Source organism: Bos grunniens, chromosome 1, assembly GCF_055505025.1.
Source record: "Bos grunniens cultivar Pamir isolate PY7600 chromosome 1, Bosgru_T2T1.0, whole genome shotgun sequence".
Classification (NCBI taxonomy): Eukaryota; Metazoa; Chordata; class Mammalia; order Artiodactyla; family Bovidae; genus Bos; species Bos grunniens.
The window spans coordinates 13,753,258-13,776,980 of record NC_141165.1 but is presented as its reverse complement, the minus strand read 5'-3'; the positions used below and the strand labels follow the sequence as shown (position 1 = coordinate 13,776,980).

At 58.7% G+C, this 23,723-nt stretch overlaps 1 protein-coding gene across 4 annotated transcripts in view; it reads left to right on the top strand.

Moving 5' to 3' along the window:
* Positions 1 to 18,970, top strand: part of PDXK (pyridoxal kinase) — a 30,635-nt gene extending 11,665 nt beyond the window's left edge. For 2 of the 4 annotated variants that reach the window (XM_086334375.1, XM_086334213.1), the window contains exons 2-11: positions 1,758 to 1,812; positions 5,359 to 5,463; positions 6,015 to 6,098; positions 6,835 to 6,881; positions 7,879 to 7,964; positions 9,028 to 9,073; positions 11,057 to 11,168; positions 12,059 to 12,195; positions 13,243 to 13,309; positions 13,635 to 18,970. In XM_086334375.1, the coding sequence (XP_086190501.1) occupies positions 1,758 to 1,812; positions 5,359 to 5,463; positions 6,015 to 6,098; positions 6,835 to 6,881; positions 7,879 to 7,964; positions 9,028 to 9,073; positions 11,057 to 11,168; positions 12,059 to 12,195; positions 13,243 to 13,309; positions 13,635 to 13,747 (852 nt within the window). In that variant the 3' untranslated portion in view covers positions 13,748 to 18,970. Of the gene's footprint in view, positions 1 to 1,757; positions 1,813 to 3,976; positions 4,667 to 5,358; positions 5,464 to 6,014; positions 6,099 to 6,834; positions 6,882 to 7,878; positions 7,965 to 9,027; positions 9,074 to 11,056; positions 11,169 to 12,058; positions 12,196 to 13,242; positions 13,310 to 13,634 lie in introns of those variants that run through there. The other 2 variants (XM_086334464.1, XM_086334298.1) reach the window with 2 other exon arrangements.
* Positions 18,971 to 23,723: the final 4,753 nt, after the last annotated feature.

Sequence of the window (23,723 nt, the reverse complement as noted above, 5' to 3'; positions counted from 1 at the left end):
GTTTCTTTGGAGTTGATTAGAATTTAGGGATCTGAAATACCGTGAGCTCTGTCTGTCTAGGAGGCCCTGAAATCTGGCAAGAAAATTCGCAAATTGCCAGTTTTAACTTTCTAGGTTAGACTGTGGAATTTTTCCTTGATTTAAGTCCTCATAATACTGGCTTTTTAGAAAGACTTCATAAGTGTACAGCTCAATGAATTCACAAAAGGAGCATGCCTGGTAACCACAGCCCCCATGAAGAGCTGGGGTGTGGCCCACATCCACACCTGGGGACCCTCAGTCCTGCTCTGACACCCGCAGAGACAGACACTCTTGTGGCCAGAGAGCTTTGCTTGTTTGGGGACATTGAGGTGACACCCAGAAGTTGTTGGTGTTCAGGTGAAGGCAAGGGAGGAGGGTTTGGTAAATTCCTGGTGGACAGGAAGTGGGGGACAGCCAGGGACTGTCTGTCCACTGGACCAGTTATGGCAAAGGGCCTTTGTTCTCATCTTCAGTGGAGGGAGCATGCCCGAAGGTCAGGGGCCACGTCTAATGGGGGTCCCGGCAGTGGGTCCTGAGGCTCACTTTCCGCACCCTAGCCTCATCTTCCCGCCCCCCGGTCAGCGGTGGCACCTCCGCCCCCATCAGCAGTGGAGCTCAGGGACAAGCACCTGACTCCCGGGGCCCCTCACACTGTCTGCCACACTCCCCACCCTGCAGGGCACCGTCTTCTCACTTCCCTCGGTGTGGCTTCTTTGCTGGGGTTGCTGGTGGAAGTGAACCTCCCAGCTGAGACCTGGCTGGGCATAGGGAGGGAACTGGGGACCGGGGCCGGGGTGCAGAGTGAGGGGCTCGTGAGAGTGTCATGAGTGGTGTGTCTGGTGAACACGTGACTCCTCATCAGACCCTGCTTTGTGCTGCCAGCCCCAGAGCACGGGGTCTCGACTGCGTGTAGAAGAGGGGTAGGGAGAGAGGGCATAGAGAGGGGTCAGGTGAGCCCAGGAGAGGAGGAGGGAGCACGGGATCTCGACCTCCTGTAAAAGTGGGGAGCATAGATGAGGGTCAGGCGAGTCCGGGAGAGGAGGGACCTTCTGGGCAGACAGGTGGCCCCTGCAGCCTTGTGCGGGCAGGTGCCAGGCACCGGAACCCACCCTCGCCTCCCTTACCCGCTGTGTCCCCAGAGCTCTGGAGAGGCTGCTGACGCAGATGGGCGTCCAAGCCCCAGCAATGGCTGGGTGACCTGAGCTGGGGCCAGTGAGGCTGGCCCAGTGGGGTGGAGTCTCTGTTGTCTGGGGGCGGGTCTGTGGCTGCAGTTGTCTCTGGATCTTGGGCCCCAGCCGGGCGCCTTTCTCCCCAGCTGACCTGGGAGAATGCAGGGGCTACAAGCCTGGCTCCCAGGGAGGGAGTGGGAGCCCTTGGCCTCATCCCCCGATCCGATCCGTGTGGGGGCCTCAGCAGAGAGGGCCTGACTGCCCTCTTAGTGTTTGAACAGATGGATCCCGTGCTGGTCTCTGAGCATTTTCATTTGGTGGCAGTTCCAGCAGGTGGGCCATGGCCTCTGAGCCTTGGCCTTTGGGGCTGGCTGCTCCCCACGCTCCCCATCACCTCGATGCTCATCCCTGCAGTTGTGTGTGCCGAGGCTGTGCTGGGGAGACCCTCCTCCTGTTCTCCAGGTCGGAGACCCTCCTGCCTGCCCCAGGCCGTGTCAGGCACCTGCCATGTGTCAGTGCAGGCCCGCCAGCTCTCTTACGCCCGCTCCTTCTCTGTCCATCTTGCAGGTTTTGGGGTTTGAGGTCGATGCAGTGAACTCTGTCCAGTTTTCAAACCACACAGGTAAGGTGTTGGTCTCAGCCATCCTGGCAGAGCTGGATGTGGGCATGGGAAGTGGTCCCTTAGATTCGGAGAGCTGCCCCCCTCATCTTACAGACAATAGAGCATGTGGGGGGTGAGTTTGCCAGCTCCACGTTTAACTCAGCTCAGCTGCTTTGGTGGCTGGACGACCCAGGTGGGTGACGTGACGTCTGGTCCCCAGTTTCCTCCTTGAGCTGAGGTTGGTGATCCAAGCACCTGCTCAGGGGGCCCCCCCACCTGGGTGACACCGTGGGCTGGAGCACTGCCACAAGCTCTTGCTTCTCTGAACATCGGTGCCAAATCGAATCTCAGAGATAGTTCTGAGTGAAGTAGAAAGGGAGAGCTTTATTGCTTTGCCAGGCAAAGGGGGACACAGTGGGCTCATACCCTCAAAACCCAGTGTCCCAACTTGGGGAAGACCGTGACAAGTTTTATGGTAAAAGAGGGAGCGATCAGATCGACATTATTCTGAGGGGTGGGTGGTGAGGTAAGTAAGAGTCAACATCATCAACCTTCAGGTCCAGCTGGTCTGGGGTCTGCATGCTTGTGGGCAGCATACCAAAGTTAATCGTTAACTTTTCCCACCTGGAGTGGCTTTCGGTATCTGCAAAAACAGCTCGGAGACATTGTTGTGTGTACTCTGGCGATGGAGAAACAGGACCTTGCCCAAGGCTGCTCTTGACTGTTTGTTTCTCCCTGGTCTCGAATCCCCTCCCTTCCCTAATGTGAACAACTGCTTGAATCCGCCCACTGGAACTCGGAAGGTCATGGAGGCCGAGTGAAGGCTGTTTTCTATAATCAAAGAGATGAGGCCACCGAAAGGCCTTGTGCCGAGGAACCCCACCGGGCCCTGATGGTATTAGGAGGAGAGAAGGTTCTGGCTTTCTCTATTAAGACCCCGAGCCTCGGGGACCCCGTGTGAGTGTGTCTCTGTGTACGGGGACCCAAGGGCAGCCCGTGGGATTGCTGGCTCGGATTCATGAGGTCTCGGCCCTTGGAAAGCCCCTGAAACACCAGGCAAGGGCCCTGTGGCCTCGGATCCGCCCTGCACTGAGTTAATGGCATCAGGGGGACAAAGCCTCTCAGTTCTTAGAAATGTCACCACGTCCCTTCTTTGAAGTTACTATGAACCCAGACGGAATCTCGGAGCACAGAACGTCCCAGAAGCTCTGGCAGGTGGCCCAGCATCAGATATGCGGAAAGGTGCCTGGTTCTTGGCGGGAGTGGGTAACAGACATCAATGGAGGAGGAACTATGCTGGGTTCAGATGGAGAACATACCGCTCTCAGTAAAAAGCCTTTCCTGCCATTGCTTCCCCCAGTGTACTGGGCACAATGACATTTGGACGCGTCCCCAGAAGTTGTCAGTCCAGTGAACCTCCCCAGAGCTTATAGGTTTTACCGCCCTCTTTTTTGCTTTTTTCTTTTTGTTTGTAAAGTAAAAGAGCCAATTTGGCTTAGACTTTAAGCCTCCCCTCCAGGGCAGCCCCTGCCTGCGGCCAGCATTCTCCAGTTGCTCCTTCAGCAGGGCTTTCCTGTTACGGGCTATCCCAGCCCTTGGGCAGTGGCTGGGAGGAGCTGGATGGGGCTGGAGGTCGGTGGGTGAGGCAGGCCAGCCGTCCAGCTGGTAGAGTTCAGAGTGTGACTGTGGTTGTAATCCACTGCCAGCCTGGTGGTGTCCCCTCCTAGGGGGCGGGATCAGGTGCACAGGAAGGAGCTGGGACCCTTGGGGTCAGCCTCCGCGGTTTCTTTCATTTGTAAATTGTAAGTTGAGCGGCATGGATGGAGGACCCCAGTGCCCATCTTTCAGAAGGGTCTCCTGAGTTAGGAGAGGAGAGATAGGGCTGTGGCGGGAATTGGAGGGGTGGTGCGGAGGGCAGGTGGGGATGCGCTCTGAACATTGTGAGCCTGAACCTTCTCATCTCGTTAGGAAGTTGGCCTCCTGGGTGGGAGTGGGGGGTGTTTGAGACCCCGCAGGGGCTGACTTGCGTGTTACGGACTACAGTGTGTCCCCTCAATTCACCTGTCAAGATCCTGACTCCTGGAACCTCAAATGTGACTGTTTAGAGATGAGGCCTTTAAAGAGGTAGTTAAAGGTAAGTGGGGTCACTGGGGTGGCCCTGCTCCCATCTGACTGGTGTCCTTAGAGGAGATCAGGACACAGACACACACATGGATGACCACGTGAGGACGGAGGAGGAGCCGGCCCTGCGACACCTCGATCCTGGACTCTGGCCTCGAGGACCACAGAGGCCTGTGGTTCTTGATCATAGCAGTCCTCGGACAAGAACGCGGTACACATGCGGTGGGGTCAAGCCCCACGATGTCGGGAATTCCCTGGTGGTCCACTGGTTAGGATTTGGTGCTTTCACCGCCAGGTGTCCAGGTTCAGTCCCTGGTTTGGGAACTGAGATCCCACAAGATCTGCACAACGAGAACCACAACAAACAACCCACCCTGTCTGGAAGGATGTTCGGAAAACCACGGGTCAGGAGTGACTCTGGTTCCTCCCACCTGGACCATGGAATTCTGTGGCAGCAACACTTGTGGGGATCCAGCCAGGGCTGCCGGCTCTTAGCAGAACCGGAACCTGTGGGGACACCCTGCTGAGGGGTGGGTCACCTTGCCTCAGGACCCTCCCTGCTCCTGCCCCTCCTGGCCCGTGAATGGGGATCCACCAGAGGCCATGCTTTCCTGGAGAATAGCTGATGGGTTGTTGGGCGTTGCCCCGTGTGCTTTTTCAGAGGCTGCTCTGCGGCGGCCAGGCCCTCACCCCATGCGCACATGGAGAGCCCTGCAGCCCCTTCGCCAGGCCCACAGCCGGTCCTGTACTTGTGGTCGGTACTCAACTCTGTTGTTGCAGAAATCAGGCCTTCCGAGGCTCTACCTTATGTCTTTAGAAACCCATCCATTCATGGGGTACCTCTTGGCATTAGGGCCGCCAGGGACAAACTTGCCATGAGTGGACTTCGGGGTGTCCTTGGTGGGTGACTAGGTGAGGGCCCACTGCCTGCCTGGGTAGGGGCTTCACCTGGGTGCCTGTTGGGCCAAGAACCCAGGCTGCAGCCTCTTTCCAGTTCATGTCTGGCTCTCGGTCGGGATTTGCCCTGAGACTTGGATAGGTTTCAGCTCACCTTGGATGGGAGCGGGGCTGCGAGAAGCTCCTACCTGCCAGGGTGCCCAGGTGACTGTTCAAGCCACTTGGCCTGGATAGGGGACGCACACAGCTGAGTCTGGCAAAGCTGGGGACCGTGACGTGTGGGGCCACCCCCAGGTGCCCCACTGAAGGATGGGCAGAAATCACGCAGTCCTGCGAACCATCTGTCAGTGCAACGCAGGCAGCACAGGTGTCGTTAGGGGCTGCCGAGTGGGCCTCACTGCACTGGAAGGGCAGGGGGGTCCCCGACTCAGTGATAACAACCCCAGGATGTGCTTTGAGGGGCACCCGCCGAGTCTCTGTGCCCAGGTGACGTCATGCAGCATCGGGGCCTCACGTGGTCTGCTCTGCCCCCCACCCCACCCCCACCAGGCTACTCACACTGGAAGGGCCAAGTGCTGAACTCAGACGAGCTCCAGGAGCTGTACGACGGGCTGAAGCTGAACAGCGTGAATCAGTATGACTATGTGCTCACAGGTGAGCCCAGGGGTGTGGACGGGAAACCAGGCCTGCCTCCTGCCCAGGTGGGCTGGTGGGGAGACCCAGAGCACCCCAACCCGGCTGCTCCCTCTCCTGCCACCCGCGAGGAGGGACGGTCGCGCCTCCAGGAGGAGCTCAGTGGGGCCCTCGTGACTGCCACGTCCGGGTAGTGACCTTGGGGGTCCTGGCTGTGCCGCATCTCCACACCGGGGTCCCCGTGCCCATGGCTGGGGACAGGTACAGTGTTGGGAAGAGGTCAGGGATGAAAACACTCCTGTGAGCGACGTGCTGGCCTGTGGTGTGTAATCCCACGTAGTTGCGTTTATTTATACGTGTGGTGAGATGTGAACATGCTTACTCTGTAAAGTGGAGGGGAGGAAGGAAAATGCTGCCCACTCACCCATGGTGTCCCCTGGGTGCCTGCAGTTGGGACGCTTGTCTTGGCGGCGGATCTGGGCTCTGCCAGCCACTCTCCAGGCAGGTAGCTGTGGTGGCGCTGTGTCTCCTCTGCCGAGGTTGGGTGACAAGAGTCTCTGTCCCTCCCTAAGGCTACACACGAGACAAGTCCTTCCTGGCCATGGTGGTGGACATCGTGCAGGAGCTGAAGCAGCAGAACCCCAGGCTCGTGTATGGTAGGTGCTGGGGTGCTCTTCCTTCTGGGTGCCCCAACTCCATGTTCTGCCCCTCCCGGCACTTGGGCTCTATCGCAGCTGGGCCTCCAGGGACGAGAGCCTGAAAGGCATCTTCACCGTGAATCTGGTGTCGGTCTGGGGTGCGTGAGAGAGGCTGTGATCAGTGTCAGGTTGGGTGTGTATGTGAGACCACCCTGTCCCTGGGGGGTTAGGATGAGAGACTCCCCAGGTGGGGCCCCGACAGAAAATGTAAAATGCCAGGTAAGGAGGAAAATGAGGATGGGGGTGCTGTGTTTTCCCGTTTTATTTTTTTAAACACGTATTTATCTTTGGCAGTGCCAGGCCGGCATTGTGCCTAGGCTCTCTCGCCGCAGCACGTGGGGGCTGCTGTCGGTTGTGCTGCTCAGGCTTCTCACTGCGGCGGGCTTTCGTTGTTGTGGAGCACGGGCTGTAAGGCACCCGGGCTTCGGTAGCTGCGGTGCGTGGGCTCCCGGGCTCTGGAGCACGGGCTCTGTAGTTGTGGTGCAGAGGCTTAGTTGCTCCACAGCACATGGGATCTTCCTGGACCAGGGATTGACCGTGTCTCCTGCACTGGCAGGCAGATTCTTAACCACTGGGCCTCCAGGGAAGTGCACTTTGCCTGTTGTAGCTGCGTGTGTGGAACTTCACCAGACAAGCCTGGGGGCCCCTCTGGACAGCCACAGGTTTGCTGACGAGGTGCACTTTGTATCCACAGTGTGCGACCCCGTGATGGGAGACCAGCGCAACGGAGAAGGCGCCATGGTTAGTGCGTCCCCACGTGTTCAGGGGAGGTCAGCGGGGCTGGGCACCCGTGCCCTCTAGGTGTCTGCCTGGACGAGATGCTGCTTGCAGACCTGAAGGCTGCCCTGTCAGGAAGGAGCAGCGGGGCTGGCAGAGGGGGTTCTGTGGAGGCCCGAGAGCAGGGGTTTTAGGGCCATGCGTCCTTGTTGTAGCTCAAGCAGCTGCAGATAATCTGCAAAAGGATGAACATGGCTGTTTTCTAATCAGATTTTAGGTGTGGGCACTTGAGCTTAAATTTGCTCGTTTTCACGTGTCACAAAATGTTGTTCAGTCGCTAAGTTGTATCCGACTCTTTGCGACCCCATGGACTGCAGCACGCCAGGCTTCCCTGTCCGTCACCATCTCCTTGAGTTTGCTCAAACTCGTGTCCATTGAGTCAGTAACGCTGTCTAATCATCTCACCCTGTGCTGCCCCCTTCTTTTGCCTTCCGTCACAAAGTACTGGTATCCTTTTGTCTCCCCCCCTACCCCCCACGACCATTTAAAACCATAGAAGTCACTCTTAGCCCACCAATGACACACCAGCTGGCAATGGGCCTGGGCTCCGGCCCCTGACCAGGGGTAGAGTGGATGGTGTCCTCATGGAGAGGGGGTGGAGAGCTGCTGGTGGGGACCTGACCCAGATCATCAGGACGGAAGGGCTCTCCCAGCCCTGCCTTGGGGTCCCTGCAGCACGAGCCCCGCTAAGTTGTCCTGCCCCCGCCCCCATGGGTCAGCCTACCCCCTTCCCCCTAGGTCCCACCCCCGCCCCCGTGGGTCAGCCTGCCCCCTTCCCCCTAGGTCCCACCCCCGCCCCCGTGGGTCAGCCTGCCCCCTTCCCCCTAGGTCCCACCCCCGCGGGTCAGCCTGCCCCCTTCCCCCTAGGTCCCACCCCTGCTCCCACGGGTCAGCCTGCCCCCTGCCCCCTAAGTCCCACCCCTGCTCCCACGGGTCAGCCTGCTCCCTCTTCTCCCCACAGTACGTCCCCGACGACCTCCTCCCCGTTTACAGAGAGAAGGTGGTACCCGTCGCAGACATCATCACCCCAAACCAGTTCGAGGCTGAGTAAGTCCCCTGAACCAACCTGGGGCTGTCAGGCCCCTACCCCTTGGGGAGAGTGACAGGGACCGAACCGGAGCGGCCCCAGTGTGTAGGGCAGGTCCTCCCATGTTGGGGAGCCGCCAGGCCCACCTGAGTGCCAGGGCAGGTGCTGGTCATCAGCCGCAGTGGTTAGTCTTCCTACCCCGACTCCCTGAGGTCATGCTGTCCCCCAGCCGTGTTCCCGAACAGCATGTTCCTGACCTCTTGGGGTCAGGAAGGGACAGAGGTGCCCTGAGGAGCCAAGGACACACCTGGCTGACAACGGCCTACGGGATGGAGAGCCCACAGCAGCTGATGCAGGCTGCCCCTGGAGCTTTGAAGCCCATGTCCTAAATCTCCACATGAGGTTAAAAGGACTGTGCCGACCCCTCTGCCCAGTGTCCTTGTCCAGTGGTCTTCCTTGGATGCCCAGCCCCACCACCCCCTGATGACTGGGGGAGCCAGGTGTCCAGGGAGTGACAAGTAGGCTCCCGGGCCGTGGGGCTGGCTAAGCGCTGCAGTGGGTGGGTTCCCGTAGCATCCGGCTCTGTTGGACTGTCAGCCACAGCCCCGCAGGCTCTGAGACCGCCCCTTAAAGTAGGGATGGGGCTCCTGGATTCTTGGGGACTGGGGTTCCCTGACCTGGACCAGCCGATCCTGAGGGATGGCAGCTCGCCCAGCTATCCCTGGTGGTTGGTGGCTCGTGCAAACATGGCCAACCAAGGTTACAGCTGTTTGGCTGTGGACGCCAGCCGCCCTCATGGGCACTCTGCTGTGACCATGCCTGGCCACCCTTCCTCATTGTTAACGTGCAAACATCAACCGTAATCTGGGATTTCACCACCCGCTGTGACTTGTGAGTCCCTTTTAAAGCTGACTCAGAAATATGAGTCAAACCCCAGACATGGTATCCTCCTGGTCCATGATGGCTGGCAGATGCCAAGTCAGTTCCCAGTGGGCATGAGGGGTCACCAGTGCGCCAGAGCCCTGGACTCTTACAGTGGGCTCTGGGAAAGCAGTGGCTCACCTGTGCCTGTCTGTCTTCCAGGTTGCTGACTGGGAGAAAGATCCACACCCAGGAAGAAGCCTTAGAGGTAAGGAGACCTTCCAGAACCTGGCATGGAACAGATAGCCCTGCTTGTGGTGGGGTGGACAGCCACGTGCCCTCAGGCATGGGAGATGGGTGCCCTCGTGGCCAGCATCCAGCTTCCTATCAGCCAGCCAGGGACACGTTGTAAATGCTGTTTCAGCCACTTGTTGGTCATGGGCAGCCTAGTGCCTGCTGGGTCTGGATGCATGCACTGCTCATCACAGCTGTCCCCACAGGAGGGTCCAGGGCAGCCGTCCCAAAGGGCTGCAGACAGGGTGCCTTAGAACAACAGAAGTTTTGCTCTGAGGGTCCCTGAGGCCAGAGCGGTGGGCTGGCTGTGTTCTGTCTGTCCTGCAGGAGAATCCCTTCCGGCCTGTCCCCCACCCTCTGGAGGTGACTGGCAGTCCTCGCGTTCCCGGGCTTGTGGTCATCACCCCAGTCTCTGTGTGTATCTACAGGGTGTGTCCCATCCGTGTGCACATGTGAGAGTGCGTGGGGGTGTGTGCACACAACGAGGGTGAAGATTTTTTGCACAGGATGGATTTGTCCCTCGGGGGCTGGCTGGCTGGGGTTTCTGGAGTCCATACAGGAAGGAGGGGCTGGGCCTCCCTGCAGCCCTGGGTGAGATTTCATCAGAGTTCTTTTCAGCCTTCCCTCGGGACTTGCTCAGGTCCATAGGCCTCTTGCCAGGATTCCGCCTTAGGTGGGGTTACCACCCCTGGGCTGAGTGTACAGAGCACCAGGGCCTCCAGGGCCTCATACCTTTCATGTCTGGGCCTCTTCAGAGGCTGTGCTCACTTCACAGCCCAGGAAACACACTCAAAGGATCCAGGGCCCTGGGTCAGAGCTGGTGACGGCCAGTTGTGGTCACACCTGGACCCGTGGCTGTGTGTGTGTGTTTCCCCAATAGGCAGAGGGCTCCCTGGGACAGAAGAGTGGGGTGGGAGGAGCCCCTTCGCTGCTTTGAGGGTCTTGCTCTGAGTGGCCAGGGGTGTCAGGATGACCCCATCTCACTGGCCCGCCTTGGGAACTAGAGGACATTTCTGGTACCCGGTGCAGGGGTGCTGTGTTGACGGCATGCCCCCTTGTGGTGCTGTGATCCTGTGCGTGCCTTCAGGCTGTGTACGTGTAGTGTATGGGGAGAGTGTGCGTACATTTGGGGTATGTGCATGTGTTGTGTGTCTGCGAGTATGCAGACAGGTGCATGCAGATGGATGTGCATGGGTGTGCTCTGGGTGCACACGTGTGTGTGTGTGTGGCAGAGGACTCGTCTCCCAGAGTCTGCTTGGCCAGGCCCCCACCCGCGGGCTAACCCACGCTCCTCTGAGGCATTAGTATGGGGAAGACAGGGTGTCCATTCCTCATTAGGACACGACCCTCTGGCTGGCGGCCTCCCCTGCCGCAGGCCCTGGCTCAGTAGTGGTCGCCTCCTCCCACCTGGCACGAGCCCTACCCGCTCCCCTCCATCCACTCTGGCTTAGCGGCACTTTGCCGCACGGTGCCCCCCAGTGCGTGTGCTGCTGGGGAGGGAGGGGGTGTGTGTCTGTTGAATGAATAAAAGATGAGTTCGAAGCTTCCCAGGATGGACGGGGTGGAATCTACTGTTGCTTGGGGGTTGCCGGGCGTGGCTCCTGCCACCCCAGAGCCCTGGTGAGGGAAGACGGGAGGGCCATGGCCTGGTGGGTTGGCTCACTCCTCCAGGGTTTGGGCACAGGTGGCGTGCAGGGTGGGGGCCAACAGGCTTGCACCCTTGGACTTGAAGTTCAGGGTGGGGGTGGGGAACTGGGATACCGCTATAACCTGGCCAAGCGGTCAGTGCTGGGCGACGGGGAGGGCATTGGGCGAGGCCAGGGTGTGGCTCACACATTCTCAGCCTCTGCCTCCCTCCCATCCAGACTCTAAGAGTCTGAAGGGTATGAGGGGGCGGTGGGGGGCAGCTCCCTGGCTGTGGCGGAGGCGTGGCTAATGCGCTCCCTGTGTCCGGCAGGTGATGGATATGCTGCACTCCATGGGCCCGGACACAGTGGTCATCACCAGTTCGGACCTGCTGTCCCCGAGGGGCAGTGACTACCTGATGGCTCTGGGGAGCCAGAGGACACGTAGGTCCCTACCCGGCGCTGTGCTCCCTCCTGCTGCAGGTCCCTTGAGGCTTCCGAGGCTGGGTTCAGTGGAAAGAAAATCCTGCCTGACTCGGCAGTGGCCAGCTTTCTTTTCCCAACACCTTTCTTCTCCCAAGACCAGATTGGAAACAGAATCAGGAGAGGTTTCTGTGAATTGGGATCCAGTGAGCGTGGGGTGCTGACCACTCTCCCAGGGTCACCACTCAGTGCTCCGTGTCCATTGCCAAGCTGGTAGCACAGTATCGGATAGCGTCCCCTCTTAGAGACTCCAGGGTCACGGGGACCAGCCAGCTGGAGCCCAGCTGCTAGGGAAACCAGGCGTCTCCCCACCCTCACCCCACCTGACCTCGGAGCTGGTCCTGGTGTTGACATCACTGGGAGTTCATCTCACACTCTGCCATGTCAGTATTTTAATTATGCGGCTGCCACAGCGTAAAACGACAGAAGCCAGGGGTCACCTCACTGGCCCAGAGAGCAGTCCCACATGCGTGGCTTTCTGTCTGTGCAAAAGGACACTTATAGATACTCATGCACACAGGCCTGCACACGCACCCCCACTTCAGCCAGTTCACGTGGTCCCTACAACTCTAGATCTCCTGCGGCTCCTGCTGCACCAGCCTGGCATGTGCTGGCCCCTCGTCTTCAGGCTGCACACTGTCCCCCCACAGGCCGCTCTGACTGTGTAGCCCTCTGGGGCCCCAGTCCCTCACTTTCTCACTTGGGATGGGCGGTCATTGGGGAGCATGGGGATCCAGGCTGGCCGAGCCCCCAACACTGTGCAGGGGAGGGCTGGCCAGTTCCCAGGCCACACTGCGGGGCCTCTGCCAGCCGAGGATCTGGGGCCCCAGATGCTGGACTCTTCCCCCCAGGGGCTCCCGACGGCTCTATGGTGACGCAGCGCATCCGCATGGAGATGCACAAGGTGGACGCGGTCTTTGTGGGCACCGGGGACCTCTTCGCTGCCATGCTCTTGGCGTGGACACACAAGCACCCCAACAACCTCAAGGTCAGTGGGGTGTAAAGGGGACGGCACGTTAAGATGCTGGAGTTGGCCGGGCCAACTCACGGGAGGTCCTGAACCCAGTGAAATCTCGGGCTTCGTGGGGACACGGGAGCTGCGGCCTCAGCAACTCAAGGTCCAAAAGCATCCCGGGAGGGAAATCCAGGGGCAGGGCATCCCAGAACGCAGTCCCTGCGGTCAGACCTGCTGGAGACCCATCTCTTCCTACGGAATGTCCCCTGTCTGTCCCTCCCCCAACTTAGTGTGTGAATGTCCGCAGTGCCCCTGTGTGCTGGCCAGGCGAGCGGTTGCAAGACTGGGTTGGTAACCTGGGGAATGGCGCCCTTGCTGCGTGCTGTGTGGTCAGGCGGAGGCGACACAACTGTGTCTTTTGACCTCCCTCTGCACTGCCCTCCTTCACTGGGGGCCTGTGTGCACCCTCCTCGGTGGTCAGCATGGCTGGGTGACCCGCTTGGTGTTGCGAAATGCGGGGTGGGACAGGGCCCTTCCCATCACCCGCAAGGCTTGGGTGAGTGCTGTGACTCCAAGCCAACATCCTTCCATTTCTCTTCCTCCTTCCTCCCTGGAGGCAGAGGGTGAGCTCAGACCTGCTTCACGGTCCACTGGAAGCCCGAGGCCTAGACCGAGGCCTCTTGGGGCCGCCCTCTGCCAAACCTGAGTTCAGCTCAGCCCAGACCCCGCTGTCGGGGAGGGAGTCCGCTTGCCTACCGGCATTGCTGAACCCTGTCTTTAACTTGGCAAGGCCAGCACACAGGGACTCTGGCCAGCCTGGGGGCAGGAGCTCTTTCCTTGTACGTTCTCTATAACAGATGGATTCCTGAAATGCTTATTAGGCACCTACCACGTGCCAGGCAGTCCTGACGGTTGCCTGTGGTCTGTTCAGCACACAGTCCCCTCTGCTCGGCTCTCCTGGTTGGGGGAGTGTGTGATCGTGGAGCCGGCGCCCTGTTGGTGGGCTGCGTCCATTCGGGCAACATGGGGCTGGGGGCAGAGCGCCCCGTGTGGCGGGACTCAGCGTCCTCCCCCCTGCAGGTAGCCTGTGAGAAGACCGTGTCAGCCATGCACCACGTTCTGCAGCGCACCATCAAGTGTGCGAAAGGTAGACCTGGCGGGCGGGCGGGCGGGCGGGCGGCAAAGGTGTGGGGTTCTGCAGCGCACCATCAAGTGTGCGAAAGGTAGACCTGGCGGGTGGGCGGGCGGGCGGCAAAGCTGTGGGGCGGCGTCATGCAGGCCGAGGCTCCCGCTGCCCCCCTGGCCGAGGCCGTCAGCGCTGGGGAGGAGCAGCATGTCTGTCCCTGCAGAGATGGACACTCAGGGATGAGCGCTGGGGCTCACCCCAAAGGCAAAGGGAAGGAAGAGAGAAATTCGGAATGACTCTCCCCCCCGGCCCCGGCCCTGTCGTCAATGCTCTGCTTGTCCTGCAGCCAAGTCTGGGGAAGGAGTGAAACCCAGCCCTGCCCAGCTGGAGTTGAGGATGGTGCAGAGCAAGAAGGACATCGAGAGCCCCGAGATCGTCGTCCAGGCCACGGTGCTGTGAGAGCCGCGCGGACCCGCCTCCGTCACGCCCAGTGTTAGGTGTCTCCGTTTCCGACCTTGTGAAAAATGTCTGCCTTAGAGGTGTGACTGAAACTTGGTATTTGTTTTCTTTCGTGAGTGTCCAGCATCCACTGGTCTTAATTGTGAAAATGTGCCAGTCGTGCTTTTTAAAAATAACAAAATGATCACAGAGATTTGTAATTTGGGACCCCCAGCTCCCCTCCCCCAAGGTTCCTGGAAAACCAGCTCCGTGTTCAGGTCTCTGGGCCCTGGGCTGGCTTGGGGCACATGGCGTGTCCCCTTCCTGAGCGCGGGGCCCAGGGAGACCACAGTGTCCGCCTCTCGCAGCGAGTCGGGGTTAGTGTTCATGTCCAAAAAGTGATGTAAATGTCTTTATCCTTGCTCTGAGCTCTCCTTCTGTGTTCCCCGTTCAGAATGTTTTGCCTCTTGCTTTGCTGCAGGGCAGCCCCTGGGGGTTTCAGGGTCTCCGCTTCTGTTCTTGGTATGAACGAGTTCCTGAAGCTCGGACGCACAAACGCTGCACAGTCACTTTGGCGGGGACCTTCCCAAGACCCCGGAAATCTGCACATCTCTCGTGTTTCAGGGAGGGGGCCAGCCGTGTAACTCAGCGTCCCTAGGCACCCCCACGGGACAGAGGCTGGTGTGTGGCTGAGGGCGCCTGTGGGTCTTCAGGCTCCTTACGGTCGAGCCAGTTGGTCACATGCTGTGTACTTGCCGCCCACTGCTGGTGACAGGTGTGTCCAGAAGGCGAAGGTGGGCTCCTGCCCCGCCCCCCGCTAGTGTGTGCAACCCCACCCCCAGTTCTCTTGTCCCCCTGCCCCGGCTCCCCTGCTGCTCTGTCCCGTGCCCGCCAGGTGCCAGGAAGCAAGGCGCAGCTCCGCTCCTCCCCACCGTGGGTGGGGCGCAAGCCCTGACACCAGTCCTGTCATCCGCTGCTTGGGTGACCTCCCCGGCTCCCGCCCAGAACTTTGAGGACCCTCCCCTGGCGTGGATCCTGGCAGGGTGTCCCCATGCTCAGAGCCCACCCCCAATTCTGGGGCCTGCGGGGTTTGCATCTCTCGGAAGCCCACAGCCTGGAGGAAAGCGGGGAGACTACAGGATGTCGGGGCCCAGATGGGCATCCCTGGGGAAGCAGGCTCTCCTAGGGCAGCCCCGGCCCCACAGGCAGGACCCCTCCTGAGGATGGGCCTGTGTCTCCAGGATGCTCACCGCCTCAGGACTGCCTTCTTCCCTGCGTTGAAGATGCCCCCGGATGAAGGCAGGCTGGTCTCCCCTGGACTCTGTGCACCCCTTCTCGTCTTTCTCCCCCACTCCGCTCATGTTCTGAATGTTGTAACTCGGGCATTAGTTCTGTGTACAGGGTCAGGGTTCTCAGCTCCCTGCAGTGACCAGTGGGTCAGTGGGTCAGGGCATGTGTCCTTGTCCTGGTTCCTGGTCCCTGCAAGGCCTGCTGGCCTAGGAGGAGCAGGAAGACCTGGCGGGGGACAGCCCCTGAGTAGAGCAGCCAGGGACCCACCATAGTCCCACAGGGCTCTGGCCTTCACGAAGCCTTTCATGGAAAAGACGGTCAATGCCAACTAGAGCTCAGAGACGGCCGCACCGCCAGCCCGTGGGAAATCTTTTTTTTTTTCTTTCTTTCTGTTTCCTGTTTTAAAAAAAAAAAAAACTTAGGGAGAGCACGTGTAAGATGACTTACACTTGTAAGCAAGAAACTTGATTATCTCAACGAGATGGTAAAAACCCGCCCTGAAAACATGGTGTTGGGGGTAGCAGCTTGTTTTGTGCGCACCGTGAAGTTAAAGAAAAATGCACTTGGCAAACAGTGTGCTTCTTGGTCCTGGCCCCCACTGTGGGTTTAGCTCTTAATTCTCAGTATCATACACAGAACAATCAGAACCGTTCCACCGGTAAAACCGTGAGCTCTTCTGTCTCCTTGAACCATGAAGCCACAGCTGTGAGGAAAGGCTGGGGCACTAGGAGAAGGAAACTGGGGCTCCTGGGAGTGTCTGGGGTGCTCGGGACCCACAGAGAGACCCTGACCTTCTGTGAGAACCACCTCCGACCTCCCCACGCAAGCAAAGTGCACTCTTTGTCGTGATGTTGCTGAACCTGTGTATCGCAGGCTCCTTTGCCTGGGGACCTAGTCCATCTGTCGTGACAACAGCAGAGGTCCTGGCTGTCTCTTCGGAATTTCCCATCCAGAACTTACCCATGCCCAGCAGCAGTGGGTTCTCATACAGTTTGGGTCCAAGTTAGAATAAACCTTTTTATTTTTTTTACTTTCTATATAGTTGAGTAACAAAAAATAGTAATTTAAGATGAGAGCTATATTGGCCCTGAATGGCTTGCTTATTCCCAGGGTGTAGATTTCAAACCTTCTCCTGGAGACCTTAGAGACAGATTACAAAACATGGTCCTTCTTCTTCAGCCAGCCTTGAATCAGTGCCAAGTCCTGCAGAGGTAGCCAGGCTAGCCTGTGCTGTTTTTGTGAGAAGTGTCGGCGATTGTGGAAAACAATGCTCTGTTATCCTTAAATTTGTCAGACCCAGTCTTCAGAGTGTGTTTAATTTCGCAGTGGCTGAGCCTGTCTTGGGGCTCCTGACCTTCTCATTGCTCGGACCTCCTGTTCGCTTGTCAGTTCACACCAGAGAGGAGAGGACACTGTTCTGTCTGGAGGCCCCTGGACCGCACTGTGCACACACCCTCTCGGGACCACCTGCCTGAGGCAGCGGGGCCCATATCTGTGAATCACAGTGCCTGTGACCACAGAACTGGGCTGTGCTCCATGCCAGAATAACCCGCCCTGGCTGCCCGCCTGGTCTCAGGTCTCCCTCTGAGGTGGGGAGGGGTCTGCTCAGGACCCCTCAGCACCTGCCTGGGCCAGAAGGAGGGGAGTGTGTTGAGGAGCAGAGTGGTATCTGCCCACAGGGCTGCTGCCACATGGTCCTGGCTTTCTGAGTCTGGGTGGCAGCCGTGTGGCCCTCAGACTCAGTTCTGAGATCCCAGGCCCACCCATTTCGGGTCCACACCACCTCCCGCTGCCCAGCTGGTGGGGGCTTCCCTTCTCATCACCCCGAGTAGCTGTCTGCATCCTGACTCCCTGGAGAGCTGACTCCTGTGTCTACTGAGGGAGGCGGCAGGTGGATGTGCCAGGGGGCACTCAGGGACCCCTGGCCCTCAGGAAGGCGGGCCTTCTCCGTCTGGGAGCCCAGGTCTATGGCTCGAGGCCAGGAAGCCTTGAACTTGGGCCTGCTTGGTCAGGAAGCATGTCTTCTCCCCAGAAGGGTCCGCCCCCCTCCTGCAGTGTTCTCCAGATCTCCCATGAGAGCCGTCAGGCTGGTCCCCCACCAAGCAGGGATCAAGTGCTGCACACGTGTGGCCTTGCAGCCTTGTGCCGAGCTGCCGTGCCTGAGTCTGTGTCTGCTTCTGCAGCCATGAGCATCCTGAGCAGGAGCCTGCTTTTGTAGACAGCTCTGTTGTTTTCGGAGGGCTTCCCAGGTGGCACTGGTGGTAAAAAGCCCGCCTGCCAGTGCAGGAGATGTAAGAGACACAGGTTCGATCCCTGGGTTGGGAAGATCCCCTGGAGAAGGGCTTGGCAACTCACTCCAGTGTTCTTGCCTGGAGAATCCCATGGAGAGAGGAGCCTGGTGGGTTACAGTCCATGGGGTCGCACAGAGTCACTACTAAAGCGACTTCACACTGGTTTGAGGCCTACCTTGCTTCTGGTCTCTGCCAGCAGGGGGCAGTGAGGGCACAGATCCTGCAGCTCACCGACCATCCCACTCCCCCTCCCCCTACCCCACCCTGCCACAAGCCCCCCCACCCCATGATGCAACACAGCTGCCACCTTTCTAGGGATGTTTCTTCAGGGGCTCTCCTGTCTGGCGATCGGAACCAGAACCGGGGTTTGTAGTCTGTTCGCTGCATGGGGAGGGGGCCCTGAGTGAGTCTGCCACATGGCCCAGGGTCCCAGTTCCTAAAACCTTGAGCTCTCCTTAGCCCCTGTCTTCCCCTGGACTCCTGCAGTTCATTCTTGGTGCAAGACGTCTTGTTCTTAATGTGCAAAGACACCGATCAAGAAACGTTGTCTTACAAGCTACATTCCTGCCTTTTACTAGAGGTCTTTGCTCACAACAGGGTGTGTTCGTTTGGTCATTTGGCAAGTGATTTTAGGTCTGGCTTAGAGAATATTTTAACTTTATATGAATGGAAAGTTCTTTTAAGAATTTTCTTTTTAACTCCTGGCAGAGTAAACAGGCGTTTTTAAAGCTCACCACTGTCAGAGCCGAGCAGAGCCCTGTGCTCAGGGAGGGGTCCCAAGCTCCAGGGTTGCAGTGAAGGACACTCCTGGCCCCTCAGCAGCCCAATTTTCTGCAGCAGGAAACACGCTTGGAAGGACATGCCATGGGCCACTCAGTCTGGCCGGGGGCAGCGCAGTCCTGCGAGAGCTGCCCTCCGCCCAAACAGAGGGGGCACACCGCCCTCGGGCCCTTTGCTCGGGAGCCCCCCAGACAGGGGTCTTGGTCCTCATGCAGCCAAGGATACAGAGCTGGGTCAGCGGGTTCGGGACCACTGTTGCTTTCTCACACAGCCCCCAGCTTCTGGCACAAGGAAGGTGAGTGTGGGTCACGGCCAGGATGGAGGAGGGACAGACGAAGGGAATGGATGAGCCTGGCAGCAGTGCCCCCAGTGTGCCCCAAAGAGTGAAGAGGGGATAGAGGCAATTTGTGCGTTTCTGCATAATACCTGGGACCATGTCTTGGTAATGGGAGGCGTCAGTGTTGAGGCTGGGGAGGTGGAAGTGAATTCTTACTTCACGCAGCCCCTGAAGGATAAGGCGTGTGTGGGTGGCGTGTTGAATGTTTTTGGCTTCGGAGCTGCATACTTGTAGAATTTCACTTGGGATTTCCCGTAACGGTTACAAACCTGGACCCGCAGGAGGACTGAGGCTCTGACTCAGGCCAGTTGGTGCCGACCCTGTCCTTCCAGAATCTGGGGGAAATGATACAACCTTGGGACCAGAAGGGCTCCCTGCGGTTCCGGCGACGGCTTCACTAGCCCTGTGCTCTACTTGCCAGCCCCACCTACTGTGCGCCTGTGGATGTGTTTTAAACATAAACCCCTTGCAGCGCTGTCGAGGCTGTGTCTGTCTGTTCTGGTCTTACTGACTTATGATTATCACAAATAAATATTTTCATGGTGATGCTGTTGAAGTGTGGTTTCTTTTTCCCAGAGGAGCTTCGTTCCCCTGTGGCCAGAGGTCCTATCCATCTAACCCTCTCTGTTTTTGTTTTTTTTTTAACCCTCTCTGTTTTCTCTCTGTTTTCTGCCCGGGAAGTGGGGGCAGGGCTTGTTTGGATGCTCCAGGCAGTGGGCTCCAGGCCCTTGGGCTTCCCCCGGGATTGGGCTGAGGATCAGAGACTGCAGGTCTCTTTGCTGACCCCTCCTGCCTGATTCTGAGGAGCAGCTCTGGTCACTGGCCAAGCCTCACGCTCCTTCCTGCTTCCTTCAGGTCTTGTTGGTGACAGCACTGGTCTTGTGAGCCCGGCCGGTACCTGCTCTCCCTGCCATCTACTGACACCTATGTAAATAAGTCCGAGGGTCATTTCCAGGCAGCACCAGGCTCCATCGGACGGGCAGGAAGAAGGTGGGCAAGGATACGGGGTCTTGTCTGAAACACTTCTGACTCCACCTCTCAAATCCCCTTCTACCAGCCCTGTGTGGCCCTTGAGGCTGGGACACCGATCCCGTGGCTGCTGTAACACATTTCTACCAATCGAGGGGCTTGCAGTAACGCAGATTTATCCTTTCACAGCCTGGAGGTCAGATGTTTGAAAATGGGTGGGCGGCTCTGGTTCCTTCTTGGGGATCCAGAGAGAATCTCTAACTTGCCTTTTCCATCTTTCTAGAGGGACCTGCGCCCTTTGGCTCACGGCTCCTTCTCCACCTTCAGAGCCAGCAGCATAGCCTCTTCAGTCTCCCTCACACTAACTTTCCTGCCTCCCTCTCATGGAGACCCTGTGATGACGCTGGGCCCACCTGGCTACTCCAAGACCAACTCCTCATTTTAAGACGCATCTGCAAAGTCCCTTTTGCTGTGTAGGGTACATCCATAGGATTCGGGCACTAGGGCGTGCATTGCAGGGAGCTTTCCCAGGGCTTCTGGGATCATAGCCACACAGTCTCATCCTGTCTGAAATTCTGCCTAAATTACAGCATTGAATAAATTCCCCATGAGGTGCAGACTCAGGCTGGCCCCTGCAGCAGGGTCTTAGCCAGCACAAGGCTGGCCCCAGCCCCTTCTGTCTTGTTGCTCTGCTTTCCCTGGGGTGTGGCCCTTGTGTGTGACCTTGGAGTGGGGGGAGAGGGAGGAGAGGGAGAGGAGAGAAGGCACTTTTCCCTCCCTCCATCCATCCCTCGCCCCCTTTCCTAAAAGTTTCACGGAGATCAATTCACATTTCAGTTTGCCCTCTTTGAATGAAAATTCAGGGTCTTGTTATGAAGGTAGCAACCCTGAAAAGGATGTTTAAGTTTAGCTTTGACAGCTGTCTCCCCCGGATCAATGGTGTCCTCCAAAAAGGTCCGCCAGAACCTCAGAGTGTGACATTTGGAAACACGGTCTTTGCGGATGTACTAGTTAAGGTCACACTGCAGCAGGGTGGGGCTCAATCTGGTACCTGGTGTTCTGACGAGATGCTGAGGGAAGCAGACGCATGAGGAGGCAGGCGAGTGATGCGCCTGGCAGCCCTGGAAACGGAGACTGTGGGTTGCATGGGAAGTCGATTGTTGGACAGCGTGGAAAGTTGATTGTTGTTAAGTCGCTCAGTCGTGTCTGACTCTTTGCAACCCCATGGACTGTAGCCCACCAGGCTCCTCTGTCCATGGGATTCTCCAGGCAAGAATACTGGAGTGGGTTGTAGGGGATCTTCCTGACCCAGGAACTGAATCTGCATCTCCCACATATCCTGCATTGGCAGGCAGGTTCTTTACCACTGAGCCACCTGGGAAACCCGGTGCATTGAAAGTAGGGTCCTCACGGGGGAGGAGAGGGCCTCGAAGCCTGGGATAGGGATGCCTGAAGGATGCACCTGGGGTCTTGAGCCCAACGCCTAACTCATCCGGATGCCCCATGCTGCAGCACACCACTACCCCTGCCTTTGCGGAAACTCAGCTCCCTCATCTGGAGAGCAAGCAACAGTCACACACCTGAGGCGGGTGCTGACGCTTGTTCCTTTCGGGTGGGCCTCCACTGCCTCCTTTGCTCCAGGCCCATCACCAGGCAGGTTTCAACCAAGTGGAGAAGGAAGCACAGCCTGGGCTGCTAGGAAGGCCCTACATGCCCTGGGAGCACAGGACCAGCTCCTGGGTGCCAGCAGACATGGGGAGCACCAGGTGGGTGGGAGTCTTGGGATGGGAGACAGGGCTGGGTGCAGTACGTTAGCTACAACAGAAGAACATCTGCTGATGCGGGCCATCTGTGACTTCAGTTGTGGGTTGAATTGTGTCCCCAGAGTGTCTATCCTAACTGCTGCCCCCCGCCCCAGCCCCCTGCCCTGGCTGTGAATGCAGCCTTATTTGGAAATAGGGTCTTTGCAGATACAGTTCAGTTAAATGAGATCACCCTGGGATGGGGGCCCTAAGACCTCAGACTCAGGAAAGAAGCCCATGAGAAGACACAGGTGGGAACTGGAGAGCTGCCTCTATAAGCCAAGGTCCCAGCTCTGCTGAGAGGCTCCCTGAAACAGATTGGCCACTGGCCCAAAGCAAAGGGGTCAGGGCTGCAGCCCAGCCTCCCCACCTCACGGCCAGGTATGCGGCTCCAACCTGACCGCATCCTCCAGGGCCCCCAGGGCTAGCCCTGCCAGGTCTCCGCCCCTCTGCCCTTCAGGTCTCAGGCTTACCCCAACCCACACAATCGGCTGAGTTCCCCTCTTCCCTCCCACAGCACTCCAGTCTGGTTAGAAGCTGTGCCTCAAAAAAAAAAAAAGTAAAAAAAAAAAGAAGAAGCTGTGCCTCTCCACCCAGGGAGGTGGCCAGACTGCTCATCCCCCAAGCTTCACCCCCTTAAATCTCTGGCTGCCCCCCACCCACCCACCCATCCAAACAAAGACCTTCTGGGGCAAACACTGCCCGGGACTGCTGAGCTGGCTGCTGGTGGGTCACCCAGCAGTGCCCTGGCCTTGTCTGGGCTCCTGGGGGCATATGTTGTGTCTGAGCCCCTGGCCTGCTTCCTCTGGAAAAGCCCATCATGCCCTCACCACAGAGACCCTGTCAGGCATACCTGCTCGATGGCCAGGAGGCCACCATATCCACAGACAGCTGTGTACTGGGCGGGGCTGTAATTCGTCCTCCTCCTCTGAGTGCTCAGGGCCACGTGCAGCCTGAGGGCCTGGCCAGGCCAGCCACCAGGCAGCCCTTCCTGTGTGTGCTCCTTGATTTATCCTTAAAGGCGGCAAAGGGGGGCATCCCCACGGGGAAGAGTGAGGAGAAGGAGGGCAGACGTGGTCAGGTTCCACCAAAGGGGCCCAGCAATTCCGCTCCTCTCCACCCGCCTCGCCAGGGCAGGCACCAGGCTCCTGAGGAGCCGTGTCCTCTAGTTGGCCCTCAGGACCTCCCCCTACCCCAGTGGACCTACATGCCGGTCCCTGTGGTCACACAGAGCTTCCTGGGAGAGGAGTTCTGGGAAACCACACCAGCTGCTGCAGACTCTGGCCCTGTGGCAGCCCCTTGATCAGGCTGTGCCTGAGTCCCACCTGCTGGGACTCACCAGTTGTGACCACGCCTGCTGCAAAGGAGTCTGGGAAGTGTGGGTTTTCATGTGTCCCAATTATACAGTCCTCCTTTCCTCAGGGCAGGTGGGGAGGTCGGATCTAGGTGGGAAGCCATCAGTGTCTGGTCACCCACAACATCATAAGCTCCCTTACAGAGGGGTCCCGATTGCCCTGCTGTCCACTCTTGCCCCTGCCAGTAGGGGGTCTGGCACACAAACACTCAGCTCGGCAGAGTCCATCACGGCTGTGCCCAGACAGGACTCCTGACCAGGTTGTGCTGTGGGGGCGGTTAAGAAGCAGGAAGCTCTGAAGCCCTGGAGCCCCTCGCTTAGGGCCCCCTGGACACTCCAGCTGGATGAGACAGACGGCCACGGCCACAGCTGTCTGCAGGGCACAAGCCCCACCTGCTGGACCTCATCTGTCAGCGGAGACCCTGAGTTCCCAGGGCACTCAGAGAGCTTGTGCCCGCGGGCTGCTCTCTCTGAGCTGAGCCTGGACGGTCCCACGCTCCCCTCCACCTACCCCCAGCAGGGACACAGCCTCCACATCACACAGGGGCCGGCCACTCAGCAGTCTGGGGACCCGGGCGGCAGAACCTCCAAGCATTGCCCCAAAATTCTGGGCACAGGGGAGGAAGAAGCCCCCAAGGGCTGCTAAGAGAGGATGGGGAAGGGGGGCGAGGGGAAGGTGCCTGCCCACCCAGAGGGGCTCCTCCCTGTCTGGAGAGCTTGAGGACTGGGGTGCCGGCTGGTGGGGGTGGGGAGGGCCACTGTATCTGTGTCTCCCCAGTGCACAAACCTCAGTCTGGTCCGGGAAACAGAGGCTACTCAGGGTGGGTGCAAAGGAGGGGCCCTTTGCACGTGTGCAGAGAGGGACCGGGCAGATTCTCTTCCCGGTGGGGGACCGTTAGGGGCTGGGGCTGAGTGAGAGACTGGCTGGAGAGGATATCCTTGGATTAGGCAGGGCCCAGGTGTCCCTGGGGGTCCCTGAAGCAGGTGCTGGGGCCCAGAGAGCAGGGGTGTCCACTAGGTCAGCACCTATGGCTGGTGGGGACTCTGGGTCTGGGGGCAATGAGAGAGCACCCCCCAGCAGTCCCTGAAACCCTCTGCCACCCTGCCCAGACTGCCTCTGGTGTCCTGTTGGCATTTTTGTCAATTTCTTACCGAGGTGTGATTCACACAACAT